The sequence below is a fragment of the Phyllobates terribilis genome, unplaced genomic scaffold (assembly GCF_046119375.1).
Source record: "Phyllobates terribilis strain yellow unplaced genomic scaffold, ASM4611937v1 Scaffold_12__6_contigs__length_324123572, whole genome shotgun sequence".
Taxonomy (NCBI): Eukaryota; Metazoa; Chordata; class Amphibia; order Anura; family Dendrobatidae; genus Phyllobates; species Phyllobates terribilis.
This window is the reverse complement of record NW_027362772.1, coordinates 69,511,748-69,536,537: the sequence shown is the minus strand read 5'-3', so window position 1 is coordinate 69,536,537 and position 24,790 is coordinate 69,511,748. Positions and strand designations below refer to the sequence as shown.

At 41.5% G+C, this 24,790-nt stretch overlaps 1 protein-coding gene and 1 long non-coding RNA gene across 2 annotated transcripts in view; one reads left to right on the top strand and one right to left on the bottom strand.

Moving 5' to 3' along the window:
• LOC141172095 (uncharacterized) overlaps positions 1-24,790 on the top strand; it is a 165,650-nt gene that overhangs the window by 31,816 nt on the left and 109,044 nt on the right. The window lies entirely within an intron of this gene.
• CBLC (Cbl proto-oncogene C) overlaps positions 1-24,790 on the bottom strand; it is a 47,779-nt gene that overhangs the window by 15,212 nt on the left and 7,777 nt on the right. Inside the window, exons 2-4 of the mRNA XM_073655938.1 lie at positions 5,973-6,119; positions 2,011-2,167; positions 1,600-1,721 (exon numbers count right to left, since the gene is read on the bottom strand). Of these exons, the coding sequence (XP_073512039.1) occupies positions 1,600-1,721; positions 2,011-2,167; positions 5,973-6,119 (426 nt within the window). The remainder of the gene's footprint in view (positions 1-1,599; positions 1,722-2,010; positions 2,168-5,972; positions 6,120-24,790) is intronic.

Below are 24,790 nucleotides of genomic sequence, written 5' to 3'. Positions count from 1 at the left end.
CAACGGTGTAAAGTCCACGGGGCCGGGAAATACATTGTGAGATTTTGCATCTTTTCTAATTGATTTATTGCACGGCGATTAGTTCGGCGTCAACAGCCGTCAGCTTTCCTTCTACTTCCTGAATTAAAGGGACTGTACAGGATTAGAAAAACATGGCTGATTTTTTTTGCCACACCCGTTACAGATGAACAAATCTATTCGCAGGACTTGCATGCATTTTTGGTTAGCCATCATTTTCTCAATTGGGTTTCATTATAAAAGTTCGATCATTTGGCTTCTACAGCATCTATGTATCACAGTACATAGCAGGCTGCAGAATGAGTTACCGGTGAATCTATCAGCGAGCTCCTCTGATTTTAGAATCTGTAACACATATCTCTCTTCAGAACCTTCTTCTAAGCTGATTTACGATTACTTTAAGCATTTAAAGTGAAAGTTGATTTGGCCATAAATCAGCATGAAAAAATGGATACAAGGGCCGATTTTTCCACATGCGGAAAAAAAAAACTGGACTGATTATCCTGATCAGACTTGGATCGGACCACACTCAGATGTCATTCGAGCACTGTCCGATTTTGTCACAAACACATTGACTTAAATTACTGATTTTGATCCAACTCTCGGACCAAATCGGACACGTCTAATATTTTGCGCACAAATTTGAATGTCGATTTGGTCACAAATCAGCTTGGAAGAAGACATATATAAGTGACAAACACTTCTGATTGAGTTCACTGACAGATTCACTGGTAACTAATTCTCCAGCCTGCTATGTACTGTGATAAATAATGGCTGTACAAACTAAATGATGCAACATTTTTAATAAAACCCTACTGCAATATTGTTTTTAGCCAGAAATATAGGCATTTAAAGTGATAAAATAAATTCTTAGAAGGTGTCAATATCCTTGTTTCAATACCACATCACAGTCATTGGGAGCCACAAAAGCCTCACCCAGGGCGGCACATATCGTGTGGTGTATTTAGCTACAGTTGTTTGTTTTTTTGAGTATCGGCAAAATAGTCACAATGATATTAATGGGCGATGAGATACAATTGTTCCTTTGTCCTCAGGAAACGTGATGTGTAATGTGGTCACTGCCGCACAATGTGTGTGGTCTAGAAAATTAGCTGATTACACAGGATATATCGCCCAGTTGTCTCTCTACTTGCTAATTTACTACTTGTTTTGCTCCAATTATCTTCCAGTGCATAGCATTGCCAACCTGGCTCATATAATGACTTCAGTGTGACCAAGGACAGCTGCAATCTTCCCTGGTAGTGAGATGTATGTTAATAAATTAAGAGGAACAGTCAGACTACTCTATTATGTTAACATGTTTCGCCATTACTGGCGTCATCAGGGGTTCAAAGACTTAACTTTACCCTTGATGAGGCCAGTCATGGCGAAACAAGTCAGGTCGGCTAGCATTTTTTATTTTAATAGCCTAGTCTCTTACTATGATGATCTCAACATCCATTTCATTGCAATCTGCCCTTAGTGACACACACTCTTTCTGGGAAAAATGAAACCTTTTCTGATGCTTGAGAACCTTTTTAAGGCTTTATTTTTCAGTTTTTGTTTCAAAAGTAGTCTCACCTGCCAGGTTTGTGGATTTGACCCTGTAGAAGATCCTTCACTTCATCGTAAGTTAGGAACGCCATATACCCAGGATGCGTGACGGCCAGCAACATCCAGTTCTGGAGTAAAGTTTCCCATGGCTAGGGGGACAATGAGAAAAGGCATTTTTGGGAAGCATGGTTTGTCAACAAAACCACAGAGTAGAAAAGATACAATAGTCAATGGATTCCAATTAAAGAGGTTTCTAACATTATGTAGAAAGCTCACATTATGTTTTCCAAAACAGCGCCACCCTCGTCTATTGGCTATGTTTGATATTGCATTTTAGCCCTATGTAATGTAATTGGGATGGGTTGCGTGGATCTGTTGTTCTAAAAAAAAAAAAAAAAAAAGACTATTTCTAGTTATATTCTTCAAGTTTTAATTTACCTGAAATAGACGAGAGAAGATGTCAAACTCAAAAACTGAAATGTAGTCGCTACATGTGAGATCCATCGTGCTTCGAAGGGCGGACTCCAGTGGTCCCTCTCCAATGGGATGTACAGAATGAAGCCCGTCCCTGAATTCCTCCCATCTCACAAAACACCTGTAAAAGATAAGCATTGTACGTGTGCCAAAATAGATCATTTTCAACAAAATGTTGTGCAACCCTATGCCTGATCATGATTTAGACCTTGTTCCCACTTGCAGAAATGTTATGTTTGGCTGTTTGTTTTTCCCCATATACTTCTATAGGGAGCCTGAAAATACATATGTAAAATTACAATAATGTTTATAGCCCCTTCACGACTTTGGGATTTTCCATTTTTGCATCTTCGTTTTTTGCTCCCCTTCTTCCCAAAGCCATAACTTTTTTTATTTTTACGCCAATAACGTCATGCGAGGTCTTGTTTTTTGGGAAACGAGTTGTAATTTTGAATGAAGCTATTGGTTTTACCATATCAGGTACTGGAAAATGGGGGGAAAAAAATTCCAAGTGCGGTGAAGTTGCAAAAAAAAATTGTTTTTTTTGGGTTTTTAATTTACCACATTCATTAAATGCTAAAACTGACCTGCCATTATTATTCTCCAGGTCATTACGAGTTCGCAGATATCAAACATGTATAGGTTCTTTTTTATATAAGTGGTTAAAAAAATCCAAAGTTTGTAAGAAAAAAAATGGCGCCATTTTCCGAGACCCGTAGCGTCTCCATTTTTTTCGGGATCTGGGGCCGGGTGAGGGCTTATTTTTTGTGCCCTGAGCTGACGTTTTTCTTGAAACCATTTTGGCGTAGATCCGATGTTTTGATCGCCTGTTATTGCATTTTAGTGCAATGTTGTGGCGACCAAAAAAACGTAATTCTGGCGTTTTGATTTTTTTTTCTTATCACGCCATTTACCGATTGGATTAATTTAGTTTATATTTTGATAGATCCGGTGTTTCTTAAACGCGGATATACCAAATATGTGTATTTTTTACATTTTTTTATTGTTTTATTTTGAATGGGGCAAAAGGGGGTGATTTGAACATTTACATAAAAAAAAAAAAAATGTAATAGTTTTTAAAACATTTTTTCAACTCCGCTATGTGTAGCAAAAATCATCATCTCGGATGATGCCAACCCATCGGCGCCCCACAATCATGTGATGGGTCGTCGATGGGCAGTGTTAGGGACGCCCTTCCGGCACGCTCAGTGATTGACAGTGGCATTTAACATGTTAACAGCCGCGGGTGGATCGCGATTCCCCCCGCAGCTGTTAGGGGCACATGATAGCTGATCAGATCCGCCGGGAAAAATGTGGGCTCAGCGCCAGAGCCCGCATCAAAGGGAGGGACATGACCTATGACGTACTTATACGTCATAGGTTGTGAAGGAGTTAAAGAGGAAATGTCATCAGAAAATTAGCTATTGTTTAAATCAGGCTTTTGAGTTAATTGCATTTTTGAAAAATGTTGCCATGTTTTTTTTTTTCAATATCACAATATTTAAAAAATAAAATAAATTAGATATTGCAATCCTCCCACTGGCCACTGGGGCTTTTTCCTGTTGTTTCAGGAAATATACATGTACATTAGCAACAATGACCCTATCTTGCACATTGAAGCATCTAATGAGCGTGTGCAAAAGCCATTGTGGAGGGAGGGGGGTTTGAGAAATAGACATTCCTCACATGTATTAAAGCTGTCAAACCGTCGCAAATCATGCACACGAGAGTGATTCAAACATATCACCGAGCACGCTGAAGATGCTCAGTGCTCGGCCCGAGCATACTCGGCGAAAGGGTTAACAAAACATACTCGCTCATCACTAGTCACCACTTCTGCATTTTTCCCCTACTCCTGGTTTTGGCTTGCGAATGCTGATGTAAAATACTGACCAAATACTGAACACGTAGACATGGTCATATAGAGATAATAAAATCTTATGAAATTCAAAATTGCCAGGTTCAATGAATTATTCCCAAAAATTTGAGGTGCAGCAAATCAATTTGCCACAAATCAGAATACTGAAAAGCCTCTAGCCTCTCTGAAAAGATGAGGTTTCATAGAACTGTATTCAACCCCTTTCAAGCTGTTTAAAACAAACACAACATCTGAAATGTCAAGCTAACTTCATCATAAAGAAGGATAGTAAACCAGTAGTACCCGACAATCCATTAAATACCACAGTGCACTGACAAGCTATTTGTGTTTTTTTATGATTTAAAAAAAAATGGTCCAACAGTTGTCCCCTCTTAGTTATCTGTGATCAGACACACTGATGATGTTGCTGTCAGAGGTAACATCATCTCATGAGTTTAGTAGTACCTCTGCCCAGATGGCTTGTGCATATTGCAGTAGTGGTGCTTTTGTTGTGGCTAGTGGCTGCACATTCTTTGCCAAAGTATGCTTTTTTCTCTTTTAGGCCATGGCCCCACTATCAGTATCTGGTCAGTATTTTTACTCAGGAGTGGGAGCCAAAATTAGATGAGGAACAATCAGAGAAAAGGTAGAATAGAAACAAGTTACCAATTCTGCATGTATCACCCACTCCTGAGAAAAAATACTGACATAATACTGATAGTGAGGCCTTATACTACCCCTTCCATTGTCGTTGGCACTTTTTCTCTTACCATACATTTTATATAACACCATAATTAACAATTTGACAAACATTTAAACCCCAATTATTAAACCCTTGCCAAAAAGAACGTATTAAGAAATGCTCAGAAGATGTGTACAGATATAGAAAGCAAAATGTGGCAGCTGGTTGCAGTATAGGTGTAGATACTTGCTTTCAATCTCTTTTCTTTTTTGCATTTTTTTCAACAAAATTCAATGCCCTTCTCAAAAATGATATAGTAAGGTAAGTACTTAAAAGTCAGCACCTTCAACAATGCACTGTATTGGCTTAATGTGTACAGATGTATAATTTGACTAGTAGAGATGCACTAGAAAAACTGTTTGTGACTCGCACACTTTATGGGGTAGATAGACAGTCATAGTTAAATGTCAGGATTTTGGGGAATTTTCTTTTGTATACTTTAAAAAAAATAATTATTCCTCCTTTCCCACTTCACAAAAAAGATTGGACAAGAGATGAAAAAACTCAGTACAGTTACTGGTGACAAACATGCACGGCATCTCACACTGATTTCGGTTTATTGCTTCTGAAAAAAACATTGTGCTGCCTTGCTTCTGCTTTCTAGTGCATTTTGAATGAATAAAGAAATGTGTAAATGTAAATCAAGTACAGTAGGACAGATGCTAGCTATCACTGATCAGTGAGACTGAATCCGGCACCTCTGCTATCTCTCTCCTTTATCAATTGAATCTCTGTATCATTCACAGACTACTACACTCATCTTTTTCACTGCTTCAGTTGTACAACACATTACTGTCTGAAGTACTTGTCCAATGCTTTAGGGCTTTATCTTCTTAGCTCTATTGTTGAGCTGTAAGATTTGATGTCCTCTTACTATCCTAAAATCACCCTAAAATGGCTGCTCCTTTCCCTGCTTCTGCTTTTATACAGGCTGTAATAGTCCCTCTTGATTGGCTTTGCTATACCATGTGATGTGATAACTAGAAGGCATCATAGGGAATCCCACGCTTTCCTCCCTGAGGTCTTGTGAGCCTTTTCTGGCTGATACCTTCTTTTAGATTGTATCAGTCATTTTTTGGACAATTCACACAAATTGATCTGCAAAGCGTTCAAATTCATGGGGACCTGCAAATTTCATGACACTAATTTCATTCACATTGAATTGACTCGCTCATCTCTAGTGATATGTGTTGTTTATGGGTCAACCCCTTTATTATGAAGTGGTGCTGAAATCATGCCAAAAGTACCAAATGTGTTACTTTTTGCATAATTAGCTGATCTAATAAGGTAAAAAGTCTAAAAAAAAGTTTCACGCAACAATTTTACCTTGCCCCAAATGTTTGTCCCCAGAATTTAGATGCCTCAAGTTTTGTAATCCGATACGAATTTCCTTGAAAGCGACCTCCTGGGAACAAAGCTCGAAGCTCACACAGAATGTGACTGAAGATTAGGGACAACTTCGTGAGGTTCCTCCTGTAAGAAAAAAAAAGGCATTGCATCATGAATTAGAGAGTAGAATGGGACAACAAAAGAAAGAAATGGCCATGGAGGTGGAGGTATCAGAGAATGGAGTGAAAAGGGTTAAATCTGCACTGTCGGTGAATAGATTCAGAAATGCAGAAATGGGGTTTATTTGTCAACGCGTTTCGAGGTGCCACACTTCTTCATCAGGATAAAACATTGTGCTTTGTTCTGATGAAGATGTGTGGCACTTCGAAACGCATTGACTAATAGAAATCCAGGAATGCAGTTTACTTGTCAACGTGTTTCGAGGTGCCACACTTCTTCATTAGGATGAACCACAGTATTTTGTCCTGATGAAGTGTGGCACTTTGAAACGTGTTGACAAATAAACTGCATTCCTGGATTTCTATTAGTCAATGCGTTTCGAAGTGCCACACATCTTCATCAGAACAAATCACAGTGTTTCGTCCTGATGAAGAAGTGTGGCACCTCGAAACGCGTTGACAAATAAATTGCATTCCTGGATTTCTGACTCCTTTTCCATCATCATTCACAGGTAGCGCAGATTTAAACCATTTCACTCCATTCTCTGATGTTCTCCAAGCCATGTTCCTTGAGTTTTTTTTATTAATTGTGATCACACAACCCTACCAGGTGACCACCGTTGCCCACCATCTCCCCATTTTACACAGATAAGACCCTATTGCACTTATTGTCCTTCTAGCTTTCTACCACATCATGGAGGTCCTCTCTCCTAAAGGAAGGATGTGCTCCTATTACTATCTTAATATATGGTTCAACATGGATTTATTCATTGTGAGACAAGCTTGGACTGGCCCACAGGAGAATCGGGGAATCCTCCGGTGGGCCACCACCCTCTCATATGAGCAGTACTTGAATCACTATGTACAGACAAAGGCAGCATCTTATTCATTTAACAATCTACCTAGTTCATTGTTACATAAATTTGTGACTGAGGATAATGTCACATTTGTACGTAGCTGTAAAGTGGGGCCCTGGAGTTGATTACTGGTGGGCCCACCCCAGTCCGACACTGACTGTGCCACATTGCCGGAAAAAAAACATAGCATATGAATGTAAAAAAGTGATATCTACTCAATGTCATGTTCCATCTTTGCAAACTAGTTGCTATTTGGTCTTTACGTAACAGTTAAATGATTGCCAATAGTCCACTTGCTGCCAAGGAGTGCAAAGATCACAATGGAAAAACTTCCGTAATAACGTGACTGAAGTTTGTACAAGTGTTCTAGTCACAGGATGAAACCAGATAAACCAGGAAGATATCTGGAGATCATATTTTCCCTAATTTGACACATTCTTCCTATAGGTATGCTGAGTTAGTCACCTGTCTACTGTCCGTACACAGGTCAGCCATACATTACAATTTCCATATAATGTCCCCAAAACAGTTTGATCCATCACATCAAGGTATGGACACCACAAGATGATCCCTTAAAGGTTTATTTCCATCTTCACAGATGGATATTTTTTGGATAGTACTTGTAAAATCAAGCACTTCTGCAATTTACTGCTTATTAAAATTTGCAGCCGTTCTTGAGATATTAACACTTTTCTTTTGTTTACAGAATGTGACCTAGGAGACCGACCACCTTTTCTGTTTATCTCGTAAGTACTGCGCTGAAGCTGGCTGGGATTAGGAAGTAACATCGTGTAACAGAAAGAAACAGCGCTTTACAGAGATCCCGCCAGCTTCAAAGCTGGGCTTACAAGCTCAATAGAAAGTAAGCACTGAGCATGTTCTGATGTCTAGCAGTAGTGGTCAGTCTCCAAGGCAACTGTTAAGAAAAGTGTATGTACAGTACAGACCAAAAGTTTGGACACACCTTCTCATTTAAAGATTTTTCTGTATTTTCATGACTTTGAAAATTGTACATTCACACTGAAGGCATCAAAACTATGAATTAACACATGTGGAATTATATACTTAACAAAAAAGTGTGAAACAACTGAAAATATGTCTTATATTCTAGGTTCTTCAAAGTAGCCACCTTTTGCTTTGATGACTGCTTTGCACACTCTTGGCATTCTCTTGATGAGCTTCAAGAGGTAGTCACCAGAAATGGTTTTCACTTCACAGGTGTGCCCTGTCAGGTTTAATAAGTGGGATTTCTTGCCTTATAAATGGGGTTGGGACCATCAGTTGTGTTGTGCAGAAGTCAGGTGGATACACAGCTGATAGTCCTACTGAATAGACTGTTAGAATTTGTATTATGGCAAGAAAAAAGCAGCTAAGTAAAGAAAAGCGAGTGGCCATCATTACTTTAAGAAATGTAGGTCAGTCAGTCCGAAAAATTGGGCAAACATTGAAAGTGTCCCCAAGTGCAGTAGCAAAAACCATCAAGCGCTACAAAGAAACTGGCTGACATGAGGACCGCCCCAGGAAAGGAAGACCAAGAGTCACCTCTGCTTCTGAGGATAAGTTTATCCGAGTCACTAGCCTCAGAAATCGCAGGTTAACAGCAGCTCAGATTAGAGACCAGGTCAATGCCACACAGAGTTCTAGCAGCAGACACATCTCTACAACATCTGTTAAGAGGAGACTTTGTGTAGCAGGCCTTCATGGTAAAATAGCTGCTAGGAAACCACTGCTAAGGACAGGCAACAAGCAGAAGAGATTTGTTTGGGCTAAAGAACACAAGGAATGGACATTAGACCAGTGGAAATCTGTGCTTTGGTCTGATGAGTCCAAATTTGAGATCTTTAGTTCCAACCACCGTGTCTTTGTGCGACGCAGAAAAGGTGAACGGATAGACTCTACATGCCTGGTTCCCACCATGAAGCATGGAGGAGGAGGTGTGATGGTGTGGGGGTGCTTTGCTTGTGACACTGTTGGGGATTCATTCAAAATTGAAGGCATACTGAACCAGCATGGCTACCACAGCATCTTGCAGCGGCATGCTATTCCATCCAGTTTGCGTTTAGTTGGACCATCATTTATTTTTCAACAGGACAATGACCCCAAACACACCTCCAGGCTGTGTAAGGCCTATTTGACCAAGAAGGAGAGTGATGGGGTGCTACGCCAGATGACCTGGCCACCACAGTCACCAGACCTGAACCCAATCGAGATGGTTTGGGGTGAGCTGGATCGCAGAGTGAAGGCAAAAGGGCCAACAAGTGCTAATCATCTCTGAGAACTCCTTCAAGATTGTTGGAAGACCATTTCCGGTGACTACCTCTTGAAGCTCATCAAGAGAATGCCAAGAGTGTGCAAAGCAGTCATCAAAGCAAAAGGTGGCTACTTTGACGAACCTAGAATATAAGACATATTTTCAGTTGTTTCACACTTTTTTGTTAAGTATATAATTCCACATGTGTTAATTCATAGTTTTGATGCCTTCAGTGTGAATGTACAATTTTCATAGTCATGAAAATACAGAAAAATCTTTAAATGAGAAGGTGTGTCCAAACTTTTGGTCTGTACTGTATCTCAAGAACGGCTGAACATTTTAATACACAAAATGCAAAATTACTTGTTTTTACAAGCACTATCTGACAATACCTATATATCAATATGGGAATAACCCTTTAAGTTTACTAAGATACAAGGGTTGGCCTCCTTGAGAACCTTAAAGTGCCCATCACCTTCCATAGATCACTTTTGGTAGGTATTAAATATTGGAAGTCCTGCAATTTTGGAAATGTTCTGACCAAGTCATCTAGACATCACAGTTTCGCCAGTGTCAAAATTGTTTAGATCCTCACCAATTTTTCCTGCTTCTAATGTATCATCTGACCGTCTCTATATAATGTATTCCACCTCCTTGCAGGTAATATAACATCAAGAGGAGGTTAATGGTGCCTGGAGCAGGCTCAGGAGGGCAAGTGCCTGTTGCAAGCACAGGGCAGGTAGTGGCTGTAGCATACAGTCGGCACATGTCTCTAAAAGCTACGATCAGAGCAGCTGTTAGAGAAAAGCTAGTTCTGATCACTGCTGTTTAACGACTTAAATGCCTCTGTCAATCTCTGATCTCAGCAAGATTTAAGTTGCGATTAGTGATGAGCGAGTATGTTCCGTCAACCCTTTCGGCGAGTATGCTCGGACGATTACCGAGTATCTTCAGCGTGCTCGGTGATATGTTTGAATCACTCCCGTGTGCATGATTTGCGACTGTTTGACAGCATTAATACATGTGAGGAATGCTTGTTTCCTTCGCATTCCTCACATGTATTAAAGCTGTCAAACAGTCGCAAATCATGCACAGGAGTGATTCAAACATATCACCGAGCACGCTGACGAAACTCGCCCGAGCATACTGGCCGAAAGGGTTAACCGAACATACTCGCTCATCACTAGTTGCGATCCTACAGGGACATTGGTCCTGTGTACGATCTCCAAAAGGCTGCCATGGTTTTAAACTATATATATATATATAAAAAATATAAATACGTTTAATTTCCCTTTTATAATTCCAAAAACAAAGAAACAATGGGAAAAAAAAGATTCACTATAGCTGCGATATTAAATTACCCCATAAGATAAACATCGTAAAAAAAATAAAAAAAAATAAAAATTGCTGTTTTTTGATTGCTCCAACCTCCATCAAATAACCTTTGTTTTACGTTTTGCTACACCAAACAATCAAACGTTGTGTTTGCTGCAAAACAGTGCCAATAAAAGATACATCTCCAAATAGCTGCTTAAATGGAAAAGTAAATAAGTTGTGGCCTCAAAAAAAGGTGACACATAAACAAAAAAAATATTATTATTTATTTAGTTTTTTTTTACAAATTTTTAAATTTCAACTTTGAGTACAAATTTAGTAGCGATCTACTCATACTGATCTGGAGAAATTATGTTTCCAGGTCATTATTGCTGCACAATGAATGAAAACAAAGACAAAATAAAAAAAATAAAAAAAAACAATATCGGAATTGCATTGTTGGATTTTTTTTATTTTTTTCCTAATTTTTAGCACATTAAATGGTAAAGTGTATGGTGTCTTTCCAACGTTCTACTCACCCCACAAAAAACAAGTAGAGTTGTACTTTTGTGACAGCTGTGTAGCTGCAGGTTATGGGCCACGTCATCAATTTTCCAGCGCCTCCAACGTTTTACAATAACTTTCATCAGTGCACTAGAAATGTCATGTAATGCATTCCACACCAACCAGTTTCTCCACTAGTGGAATATTCACCACCTACGTTCCTGTCAATTGTTTTCTTCACCCACACCGCCCAATAAACACTATGGCTATGTACAGCAAACAGAGGACTGTAATTGATAAGCTCATCAACAACAGCGTGTTATGATACTGACGTAGTACTGCTGGAAACCAGTAGTCGAAGGAGCAGAAGCAGGAACAGCAAGCGGTAGTAGAAGTTCTTGGAGATAGCAAGGAGTTGTAGGAAACAAGCCGTAGATAAATTAGAACAGTCTGGGTAAGAATGTTCAGGAGCTGGAGACTAAAACTAAGCTAACAGCTAGACACAATACTCAAGAAAGGAGTGAGAGATCCATGCGGCTTTAAGAAGGCCCAAACAGGAAACAAGATGGATTCCATAGATTTAGAATTCGCCGTCTAGGTAAAAGGCAATTGTAGAACACAGCAGCAGCCTCCAGTGGTATTGAGTGAAACTGCAGCACAATTATTAAAGTGAACCATAGTGATCACTAGTGGTCAAACTGTAGAAGGCAACAGAAATCCTGACATAGCGCCCCCTAACCCTGCCAGGAGGATGAAATGGTGCAATTTAAAAATACTTCCAATAATGCACTATAAAATAAGGACTATGCCACCATTTTTCTGGTCAGCACACCGATAACAGCCATTATGCCCCCCTATTAAAGTCATCTACAACTACAATAGCACCGGCTAAAGATTTGTGCGGTCCCTCGGCGGACAGAGGCCTAACAGACCCTGCTTTGCTGTCAATCTTTCCTCTTCGTCCTCCAAAAACTATTTTTTTTTTGGTTGATAGAGTTGTACCATCGCTTGGTTTTTTCTGGTACGAGCTGTCGTTTTTATTGCTACCATTTTGGGGTCCAAAAGACTTTTTTGTCTCTTTTTATTCTCTTTTTTTGGAGGCAAAGTGACCATTAAGCTGCGACTCTATTTTTTTTTCACTGTGTTGGATAAATATATATATACTAGATGGTGGCCCATTCTAACGCATCGGGTATTCTAGAATATGTATGCGGCCGACCGGGCCTGGAGAGCGTGTTTAAATTTGGCGCCAAAATCGCTGATCGGTCGCGGCCGGGCGGCCGCGACCGATCAGCAGAGGGGTGTTTAAATTTGGCACCAAAATCGCTGATTGGTCGAGGCCGCCGGCCGCGACCAATCAGCGAACCGTGTTAGTGAGGACCGGGAAGCGGCGCTGCCTATGCGGGTACTTCTGCTGCAAGCAGCTGGGAGATGACCGGCTAGCGCCGCTGACCTCCATGCTAGGTTAGGGCCACTGATCTCCCGACGGCAAGTGTGAAGGGAGGACCGGGGAGCGAGGCCGCCGGTCGGGGTACTTCTGCTGCGAGCAGCCGGGAGATGACCGGATAGCTGATCTCCCGACAGTGGCCTGCGTGTTTCAAATCCGGCGCCAATTCGGGGCCAGGCTGCGCCAGTCGCTGATTGGTTGCGGCCAGCCGGCAGCAACCAATCACAGAAGGGGTGTTTTCAATTTCACGCCAATATCGCTGATTGGTCGGGGCCGGGCGGGTGCGACCAATCAGCGAAGCGTGTTTCAAATCCGGCGCCAATTCGAGGCCGGACTGCGCTCGTTGCTGATTGGTGGCAGCCGCCGGCTAGCTAGCGCCGGTCATCTCCCGGCTGCATCGCCGCTGACCTCCCTGCGGCAGATGAGCCGCTAACAGCCGCCATCTTGTCCTGAAATCCCGCGTCGCTGATTGGCCGCGGCCGGACCAATCAGCGACACGGGATTTCCTGGACGGACAGACAGACAGGATAAGCCGATTATATAGTAGATATATATTATAATATATATTCAATTTTATTCATATATTAATTTTATTAATTCGGTCACTCACAGTGCGTACCAAATATGTTTTTATTTATTATTTAGATTTTATTTGCATTTTGAGATAAGGTGGCGGTGACATGGATTTTAGATTTTTATTATGTTTTTTATGGGTTTTTTTTCTTTTTTTTTTACATTTTTTCATTGTTTCCTGTATATTTACCAGTCTGTGACTTTGGCCTTTACAGGTGTACAAACATGGCAGACACTGAGGCCATTAATTGGGCCATGACAACGCCATCATCACCCTGCAATCATATTGCCGTAGCCAATGGATATTGGGTGGGAAACTTTCACCCCATATCCAGCCTTTTAAATGTACACAATTCACCGGCTTCTAAGCGGTTAAATTGGAGCTGTCAGAGCTGGATAATAACAATTATTCAACTACTTTGCCCAAAAAGAGGAATAATCACAGTGTCCCCCAAAAAACAGTGCTGAACCCAGTATTCCTATAGACTTGAAACAATGGGCCCCATTTATCAAAAAGGTCCAAAAAATAAATGGTATATGTTTCCCATAGCAACCAATCAGAGCTCAGCTTTCATTTCATAAACAGCTCTGGCAAAATGAAAGCTGAGCTCTGATTGGTTGCTATGGGAAACCAAGACAGGTTTTTCTTTTTTGAGGCCTAGTGCTGGCCTAGGCCCTGATTATGACAATGAAAGCCACTACTTCTCATAAAATCAGCCCCATTACGATAGATTTCCCTCATAGAAAAGGAACAGTGCTCACATAACAGTGACAACACTTCTGCCCCAGACACTGTCTCAGTTCTGTCACCCAAGTGTGTAATTTCCTTCCATAATCGTCCTAAGGAATATTTCAATCTTGACAATAAAATCAGGGATCAGGGAATCATTTGTTTAATAAATTGACATTGACTTTTTAGCTGTTTTCTCTCTTTTTTGTATTTTGTGTTTACTCTGCTACCTGGAAACTGTCAGCAAGGAGGATAGTTGCTTTGACTCATTCTATTATTATTACTTTTTTTTTTCTATTTTTTTTATGGCTTTTGTTCCATAATTGTTAATGAGACAATCAGTCTCACAGCCTATTCCCGGAAGGACACCGGTAACCGATCAAAGTATTAAGTACAGTAGGAGTCAAAAGTTTGGAGGCACCATGTAATGGTTTTCCTTGTTGGAATGTGCACATTGTAGATTCAGATTGAAGGTAGTAAATCCGCGAAGCAACAAATATGGAAACAAGAAGTAAAGAAACATGTGAAACAAGCCAGAATATGTGTTACACCTTAGATTCCTCACAGTACCCTTCTTCTACTCTGATGCCAGCTTTATACCCCCTTGGCGTTCTTTCCAGCAGCTTCATCAGGTCATCACCTGGAATGGCTTCCACCAGTCTTGAAGGAGTTCCCAAAGATGCCAGCACTTGTTGGCTGCTTTGCCCTCACTCTGTGTCCAACTCATCCAAAATCATCTCCATTGGGTTGAGGTTGGGTGATTGAGGTGATCATATCATCTGACGCAGCCTCCATGCTTCTCCTTCTTGGGCACATAGCCCTTACATAGCCTGGACGTGTTTGAGGTCATTGTTCTATTGCAACACAAATGATGGTCCTACTAAGGCTCAACCAGATGTGATGGCAGTCACTGCAAAATTCTGTGATGGCCATGTTGGGTAAGTATGCCATGAACGTGGAATAAATCACCAACATTGTCACCAGCAAAGCACCCCCACACCATTACACTACACACGCCATGTTTCATGGTGGGCATCAGACATGTAAAAGCCATCTGCTCACATTTGGACATGGAAATTGGTACAGAAAATCTCACATTCTGACACATAAGACCTCAGTTCAGATTTCCACTGATTTTATGTCCAGTCTTTGTGTTGCTTGGCCCAAACAAGACTCTTCTTGCAGTGGCTTCTTTGCAGCAAATCAACCATGAAGGCTTGCTCTTCACATCATCCTCTGAAAAAGTGAGGTTGAGTCTGCGACTGACCATCATTTGTTATCTGAGGTGCTGTCAATTTGCGGTTTCTGAGTCTGATGAACTTATCCTCTACAGTAGAGGTCATTATTGTTCTTTCTTTCATGAGAGGCAGTTTCATCATAGCATTTGATGATTTTCATGTTTGCTCTTGAGGACACCTTCAAGGTTCTAGCAATTTTCCAGATTAACTGAGCCTCATATCTTAAAGTAATGATGGATTCACACTTCACTTTACGTAGTTGAATGTTTTTTCCCATATTTTAACTTAAATCTTTATACCAACTCTGTCTCTACAAACAGGTGACCTGTTCATTAGGCTGGGATCACGCTACCGTCGATTTTCTCATGCGTGAGATTCGTGGCCGGTTATGCAAATACTCTCTCAGAGTTTGATCCGAGTGTCAGTGCACTATGCTCCAATTCTCTTGCATGAAAGAATTGGAGCACAGGCACGGAGAAGTCAGAGACAGTAATTTTTCCATCTTCTCCAAGTTCGTGTGATTGAGCCCTTAGAATCTATTCCACGTAATGACCTGAAGAAGCTGCTTGAGAGAAGCCATGGGGGTGTAAAGCTGTCAGAGTAAAAAGGAGGGAGGATTTTAAGTAATCTAAAGTTTAACACATACTCTAGTTTGTTTCTTAAAGTGTTCCTTCTTGATTTTGCTACCTCCAGTCTGAATCTATAATGTGCACATTCTAAAAGGAACAAGGAAAAGCATTGCACGAACAGATGTGTCCAAACTTTTGACCAGCACTGTTTGTATACAGAAAACAAATCGGCAGTCAACAGCAGCTCATTGATGGCTTCCAAGGAGCAGTAGAAGGTTTTTGTTATTTACTTTACACACAATAAACAGTTCTCATTCATCATAATACAAATGTAAGTGTATCCGTCTTGCGTCATTGATACATTGGTCATTGTTACCATCCCATGAGTTCATGTCTGGTCATCTACAGTGTATTAATATATAAAGTTTTGTCATGGGGACATTGTCATTGTGGTCTTTGTGGTAGGACTTTGATAATTAGGTGAGGTTCACCTATGAAGGTTGATGCCCGTCAATTCCATTACATCAAAAGGTCTCATTCACCCTTACGACAGTGAGTAAATACGCCGACGACAGCAAAACATGAAAAACCCCAGATCATTGCACTGAAGAGGAATGCTAGGTATGTAAAACAGCGAGTAGACAACTATAGCAAACACTGGAAAATCTGGAAAGTCAAGATGATCGAGCCGGGATTTAGAGCGAATGCATACCGGTGAGAAAATTGATCCAATACATTTTAACCCCTTGTTCATTGGGCAAATTTTCTTTTTTTTGCATCTGTTTTTTTCATCCCATTCTTCCAAGAACTGTAACTTTATTTACTATCACCATATAAAAGCTTGTATTTTGCAAGATAACATATAGTGTACATTAAAAGGAATCAGTCATGGTTCCACCCACAGGTGGATTATAATGAGGGCAATCTGGGCTACCGCCCAGGGCCCGGGCCTCCAGGGGGCCCATGGCCAGATTGCCCTCATTATAATGTTTTCGGCAGAGGGGGACCACACTGTGCCTTAGACGCCAGCTGGCCGCATGAGGGAGACAGACACGCCCCCTGCACGCTGTGTGCTGCGTCTCCAGAGCTGACGTCACACAGCGGCGCCTGGAGCTCATCAGCCTGCCAGAGAGGAGCATCAGCCTGCCGGAGAGGAGCATCAGCCTGCCGGAGAGGAGCTTGTGCAGCAGACCTCAGTGGATGGCGGTAAATATGAGGATTGAGGAGGGGGCTGCATGACGCTGCTCTCATCCTGATGAGTTCACACAGATCCCATACTGTCAGGTCAGCAGTCGCTCTGCTGGGGCTCAGTGTGACTTATTGCCGGAGTCTGACCTTTGCTGCAGATCAGGTCACTCTGGGTCATCTGCTCAAGCGTCACCAGATCTGCAAGAAAATTCAGAGTCCTGCAATAAATCACACTGAGACCCAGCAGAGACCACAGACATCGCATACAGGATCCTGCACTGACTGATCAACCCTGAACCTACAGGACATCACATACTATACTGCTCCATATATAATATGTGAGGTCCTGTAGGCAGGTCCAGGTGTGATCAGTAGAGTGTATATCCCTGTACAAAATGTCACATCCAGTATACAGATTAGTGTATGGTATACTGTGGTACAGACATCAGATGGAATATAACAATGTGTATAGTATATAACATCTGATGTCTGTATCACAGTGTATCATACTAGCTATTGAACCCGTTCTACGCTCGGGTGGCAAGCTTTTTTATTGGTATATGCTCCTCCATTCTGGTATATACTACCCCATCCTGGTCCATGCCCCCTCCCCATCCTGGTCCCCCATCCTGGTATATACTCCTCCATCCTGGTATATACTACCCCATACTGGTCCATGGCCCCCCTTATCCTGGTCCCCCATCCTGGTATATGCTCCCCAAGCCTCCTCCCCCATCCTGGTATATACTCCTCCATCCTAGTATATGCTTCCCCATCCTGGTATATGCTCCCCCATTCTGGTCCATGTTTCCCCCCCATCATGGTATATGCTCCCCCATCCATAAATAAATTTAAAAAAAAAAGACTCCTACTTGCTTTTCCATCTCTCCACTGCAGCGCCTCATCTGCGTTATTTCACAAAAATTGCGCCGGAATCGGCTTCCGCGCATAGCGCGATATCCGTTTTCATTTTAATGAATACAATTGTGCAGAGTGTATTCAACAAAATGGCGCCAGAATACGCGCATGCGCATGCCACGCTGTCCATTTTGTTGAAGACACTGTGCATATTTGTCTTCGCTAAAATGCAGCCGAAAATTGCACTATGCGCAGGCGCCGATTTTGGCGCCACACTCTTCCCCCGGCCTCTCCAGAGATGACCGAACAAGTATGTGCTTATGGTGCCGGAGATCGCGGTATGCGCTCAGTGCTTATGCATACCGCGATCTCCGGCACCACACTCCTCATCCCTGTCTGGGATGTGGATGTGTTTTTCTGTCTGCGGCCAGACTGTGCAGGTATTGCACTTGCGCAGTCTATAGAGGCTACAGACAGAAGGACACTTCCCTGATTGTACTATAGATACCAGTCATGTATTGTCATATAGACTGTACAGGGCCGTACCTAGGGGAATCGGGGGGGCATGTGACCTGGGTACATTCGTCATGGGGGTGCCTTCGGGCCACCTCATGCGGTGATCAGAGGTGTCTCCCAGGTAGCAGCATTTTGCATTCGACCATTCAATGAGATGGCTGTGGAACCGACAGTCGATCAGAGACGGGAGCTATGTACGGGCTCATACTGTATATAGGGAGCTATGTGGGGGCTCATACTGTATATAGGGAGCTATGTGCGGGCACTTATTGTATATAGGGAGCTATGTGCGGGCACTTATTGTATATAGGGAGCTATGTGCAGGCTCTTATTGTATATAGGGAGCTATGTGCGGGCTCCTATTATATATAGGGAGCTATGTGCAGGCTCCTATTGTATATAGGGAGCTATGTGTGGGCTCCTATTGTATATAGGGAGCTATGTGCGGGCTCCTATTGTATATAGAGAGCTATGTATGGGCTCTTACTGTATGTAGGGAGCTATGTGGGGGCTCTTACTGTATAAAGGGAGCTATGTGCGGGCTCTTACTGTATATAGGGAGCTATGTGGGTGCTCATACTGTATCTAGGAGGCTATATGAGGGCCTATACTGTATCTAGGGGGCTATGTGGGGGCTCATACTGTATCTAGGAGGCTATGTGGGGGCTCATACTGCATGTAGGTGGCAGTGTGGGGGCTCATACTGTGTGTAGGGGGCTGTGTAGGGGCTCATACTGTATCTAGGGAGCTACTGTATATGGGGGCTCATACAGTATATAGGGGGATGTCAGCATACTTAAAACTGCTCAATATTAAGTCATGCAACTAATATTATTTTTTATTATTTTGTTAATATTATTAATATGGAGCAGAATTAATTTCAGCCTATTGGTTCGGCTTCCACAACAGTCACAGTCTCTCATGTGATCAAAGCATCTGTGTGTTACTCACATGACCTATCACATGATCAATCAAAAGGGATCATGTGACATGTCACGTGATACATCAGGTGCCCGGGGTGGGGGGCCACACCTTCTAAACTGCCCGGGGCCCTGGCTACTCTTAATCCACCCCTGGTTCCACCACCCAGCGTGTCTTGGACGCAGTGACAGACAGCTCAATCGTCCAATCTAGTGCAGGGGCGTGCTGAGTTGTCGATATTTTGAGTGACAGCTCGGCCATCCAATTTGGGACAGGGAGGTGCTGAGCTTCCTTCAGGTGTTCCCTGTTTCAAATGATTACCCAGCTACTTAACTACGGATAGCTGCCAGTCGTAGCATTCAGCTCTGTGTGACTTGTCCTCTGTGCCTTGTGGTCTGAATTTTGGAAAACAAAAACAGTTGGAACGCCAATCGAAACACGTCTTGGCATTAGAGAGCATATTAAACAATAAAAGGTTTGTGTTTTATAACCTCAATTCCCTGTCTAGTTGTTCTAGCGCTTCCCTAACACCACACAATTCTTTTCTTCTTGTGGTCTGAATTTTGACATTCTGATCTTTTGTTGCCGGACCCTGGATTTGTCTATTGACTACCTGTTTGTATTACCCCTTTTTTCTTGACACACTCTGACCTTGGAATTCTGACTATGTACTGTGACCTGACTACGCCTTTTGTCTTACCCCTTTGTTTATATTACCCCTTTTTTCTTGACACACTCTGACCTTGGAATTCTGACTATGTACTGTGACCTGACTACGCCTTTTGTCTTACCCCTTTGTTTGTATTACCCCTTTTTTCTTGACACACTCTGACCTTGGAATTCTGACTCTGGACTGTGACTTGACGACGCCTTTTGTCTTACCCCTTTGTATATGATGAGCCCTCTTGGTATCTGACCCCAGACACCTTAACTACCAAAGCCTCATGGCTTGTCCACGAGTAGTGACTATAGTCACAAAATTCAAGTGCAATGAAACAGTAAAAAATCCTCAAGCCCAAAACTGTTTTTTATTTTTGTTTTTACGGCATTAATAGTGCAGTCAAAATGACCTGCCAATATGATTCTTAAAGATCAGTACGATGACGGTGATACCAAACTCGCATAGATTATTTTTGATTGGAGAAAAATCATTCTAAAAGTTTGTTAAAAAAAAGAAAAATTTGATATATGACCCCATTCTCTGAGACCTGTATTTATTTTCATTTTATTTTAGTGGATAAAAAATCAGAACATTCTAAAAAAAATTTTTAGCCATTTTCTGAAATGTGCCATTTTTTATTCTGTCAATGGTGCTGTTTTTTTGCATGTCGAGCTGACATTTTTAATGATAGCATTTTTGGGTACATATGACATTTTCATCGCTTTTGATTTTGGCTTAGGTAATGAGCAAGAAAAAAGGCAATTCTGGAGTTTCATCTTTTTTTGTCTCTTTACAGCCTTTGTCATACGGGATACACTTTCATAGATCGGACATTTTATGGATGCAACAATACCAATATATATTTATTTTTCATGTCTTTATTTTTTTACAGGTAAAAGGGAGGGGTGATTCAAACTTTTATATTTTTAAAAACATTTTTTTCTTCACTTTTACTTTCTTTTTTTAGTTCCCTTAGGGGACTTCAAACTGCAATAGTGTCACAGGGAAGGTCAGAGGATGGGGATGGTTGCCACAAAGGTCACATCAAGAAATCATTCCACTTAAATGCCACTGTTAGAATTTGACTGCTGCATTTAAAGGGAACCTTTCACTGGGTTTTTAAAAAATGTGTACCTCCTCAAATTGCCACTGTTACGCTGATTCTGGAACAGTTTTTCTTTTTCTTCTGTGCCCCTCTGATCCAAAGTTCTGTAAATTTTCTTTTCAACCAACTGGGCTTCTCTGTGGGCATTTGCTTTTGTTCCTCGGAGGCTGGTCAATCAAAATGGCCACGTCCACAAGGATTTGCATCATTATTACCAGGAGGCATAACTTTGGAATGGAGGGGCACAGAAGAAAAAGAAAAACTGTTCCAGAATCAGTGGATCAGCACCTGGTTATGGTGTGGGAACAGCTCCTACACCCGCTGGTCACTGGTCTTTGGTCCCCGCAGCTACACTTCCAGTTTTGGCACAGGAGAGAGCTTGCCCCCCCCCCCCCCCATCCCTGTGTGTTGACACATGATAAAGAGGGCTTTCTGACTGCCTATTTAACTGGCCAACCCAGCCCCTTTCTTTGACACAGCGATGTATAGACAGAGAAGGGGGCTGGCTTTGCTAGTGAAATGAGCAGTCAGCCAGCTTCTTTTCTCATGTGGTGACACAGGAGGAGACTGCTCTATAAAGTTTCTGCATTAAACCATTGTTAAGTTACAGATGTTGCAGAGCTGACTTTGTCAGATGCAGAAGAGGTGAGATTGTCACTGTGTTTGTTATCTGTGGTTTTCCATAGGACTGCCACAAGTATGTTTCTACAGGCCATGAAGCTCCAATAATGTATAATAAAGGGGTATACAATATATTCTGTATAATACACACAGGAGCTGCTGTGGAACCTCTTTTCCAAGAGTTATGGGAATAAATTCTTATCCACTATTCCACTGAAATTCTTTCATCCTTGTCACAAAGAAGAGACATAGAATTGGATGAGACCTGCTGCAGCTGCTGAAGAAGCTCTTCTTAGAGAAAGGAAAGAATAGTGACTGGGAGAGCAGAAGGCTCCTATTGCAAAAGTGATTTGTGAGTGCCTGGGATAAGCAGCGTATACAATTTGTGGCACCGCTTGTCTTTAAATAATCAGATTGTGACAATAAATGTAAAGTTTGTTCTCATTATTATCAATGGAAAATTACCGTGCTGTGCATTTATATGTATTATTGTAAGCAAGCAGACTGATACGTGACCCCCAGAGGGTTCTCACCCAGGAACCAACTATGTAGCCCAAAGGGTTAAATTACAATTTCTGCTACTTTGGAATTAATGCTCAAGTTTAACTTTATTTTTTTGTCTTAGATGTTGAAATAAAGTAGACACTTAATCATAAAGTGCCCTGGGAAAGCTCTTCAAGACCTCTCCGCAAAGTATGCCGAGAGCAGAAACCAAAAAATAAAGCGCGATCCAAATGTGGTCAGACAAAATGAAACACAGGAGTATTGGAGAAGATCAGATGGACAATTCGGAAATCCACTCAATATATACAGTGGGTACGGAGAGTATTCAGACCCCTTTCAATTTTTCACTCTCTGTTTCATTGTGGCCATTTGGTAAATTCTAAAAAGTTCATTTTTTTCTCATTAAAGTACACTCTGCACCCCATCTTGAGTGAAAAAAACTGAAATGTAGACATTTTTGCAAATTTATTAAAAAAGAAAAACTGAAATATCACATGGTCATAAGTATTCAGACCCTTTGCTCAGACACTCATATTTAAGTCACATGCTGTCCATTTCCTTGTGATCCTCCTTGAGATGGTTCTACTCCTTCATTGGAGTCCAGCTGTGTTTAATTAAGAAGATAGGACTTGATTTGGAAAGGCACACACCTGTCTATATAAAACCTCACAGCTCACAGTGCATGTCAGACCAAATGGGAATCATGAGCTCAAAGGAACTGCCCAAGGAGCTCAGAGACAGAATTGTGGCAAGGCACAGATCTGGCCAAAGCTACAAAAGAATTTCTTCATTACTCAAGGTTCCTAAGAGCACAGTGGCCTCCTTAAATGGAAGAAGTTTGGGACCACCAGAAGTGTTCCTAGACCTGACCATCCAGCCAAACTATGGGAGAAGAGCCTTGGTGAGAGAGGTAAAGAAGAACCCCAAGATCACGGTGGCTGAACTCCAGAGATGCAGTAGGGAGATGGGAGAAAGTTCCACAAAGTCAACTATCACTGCAGCCCTCCACCAGTCGGGCCTTTATGGCAGAGTGATCCGACAGAAGCCTCTCCTCAGTGCAAGACATATGAAAGCCCGCATAGAGTTTGCTCAAAAACAAATGAAAAACTCCTAGACTTTGAGAAATAAGATTCTCTGGTCTGATGAGACAAAGATAGAACTTTTTGGTAATAATTCTAAGCGGTATATGTGGAGAAAACCAGGCACTGCTCATCACCTGCCCAATACAATCCCAACAGTGAAACATGGTGGTGGTAGCATCATGCTATGGGGGTGTTTTTCAGCTGCAGGGACAGGACGACTGGTTGCAATTGAAGGAAACATGAATGCGGCCAAGTACAGAGATATCCTGGATGAAAACCTCTTCTACCTCTGACCTGCAATATGATTCTCCAGGTCAATATGAGCTCGCAGATACCAAACATGTATGGTTTATTTTTTATTTAAGTGGTGAAAAAAAATTACAATTTGTATGAAAAAAAGTTTTTGCGTTTGTCGCCATTTTTTGAGACCCTTAGCGTTTCCATTTTTTCGGTATCTATGGCCGGGTGAGGGCTTATTTTTTGCGCCCTGAGCTGACGTTTCTATTGATACTATTTTGGGGTAGATAAGATATTTTGATCGCTTGTTATTGCATTTTTCTTCAACAACCAAAAAATGGAATTCTGCTGTTTCAATTTTTTTCTAGTTACACTGTTTACCGATTTGATTAATTGACTTTATATTTTGATAGATCGAATATTTCTGAATGCAGCGATACCAAATATATCTTTTATTTTTTTCCATGGTGGAAAAAGGGGTGATTTGAATTTTTGTGCTTTTTTTTTTTTCCACTTTTTACTGTATTTTAGGAGAAGCTGCGAACATCCGATCGCCTGTGCTATACATAGCAGAGCTTCGGAGTGTAACAGCAGGATTTAACTGGTTAAATTAAACCGGCAGACATATGCGGGCTCAGCGTCGGGGCCCGCATCAAAGTTGGGGACACAACGTGTGACGCAAATATACGTCATATGTCATGAAGGGGTTAAAGAGTAACCATCATTTTAATGATTATTTATTATGAAAAATAACTTATAAGCAATTTTCTAATATATCTTATCAGAGAAATATTTTGTGCCAGGAAAGGTTTTTTTTATGTTCCTGCCTTTGGGGGATTTTCACTGTAGGAGAACAGGTTGGGCAGGATTGCCTTCTGCCTTATATTGTGCCTTACTGTTATCCAGATCTGTGATATCATTTCCATACGCTCATCCTGTACTCCTTTGTCTCGCATTTTATAAGAAGGCACATTTTTTCCTTCTAATAGATTCATCTGGAATTTGTAAAAAAAAAAAAATAGTGACACATTGATGAAATGCAATCATCAGGAAGTAACCTCCGGCCGTTACATGCTTCTTCAGTGTTGACTTTGTACCTGTCTATTCAGAAGGGTTTTCAGCAGCAATAAGGAAGTATTTTTCTAACCTTTATATATTTCCTTGTTCTTAACGTTGCCTACTTTTGACAAACTTAGACTCATCCGTTAACTGCCAGAGAGAGAAGTGTGATCCGTTACTGCACAGAACACATCTCGTCCAGAGTCCAGTGGTGGCAGCTTTACACCACTCAATCTGACGCTCGGCATTGTGCTTGGTGATGTAAGGCTGCATTCAGCTGCTCCGCCATGGAGCTCCTGGCGGGGGCTCAGTGTTTGTGCTGATGTTATACCAGAGGAGGTCTGGGCTCTGCAGTTATGGAGTCAGAGCAGTGGTGACTTTTCTGTCCTCTGTTCCTCAAC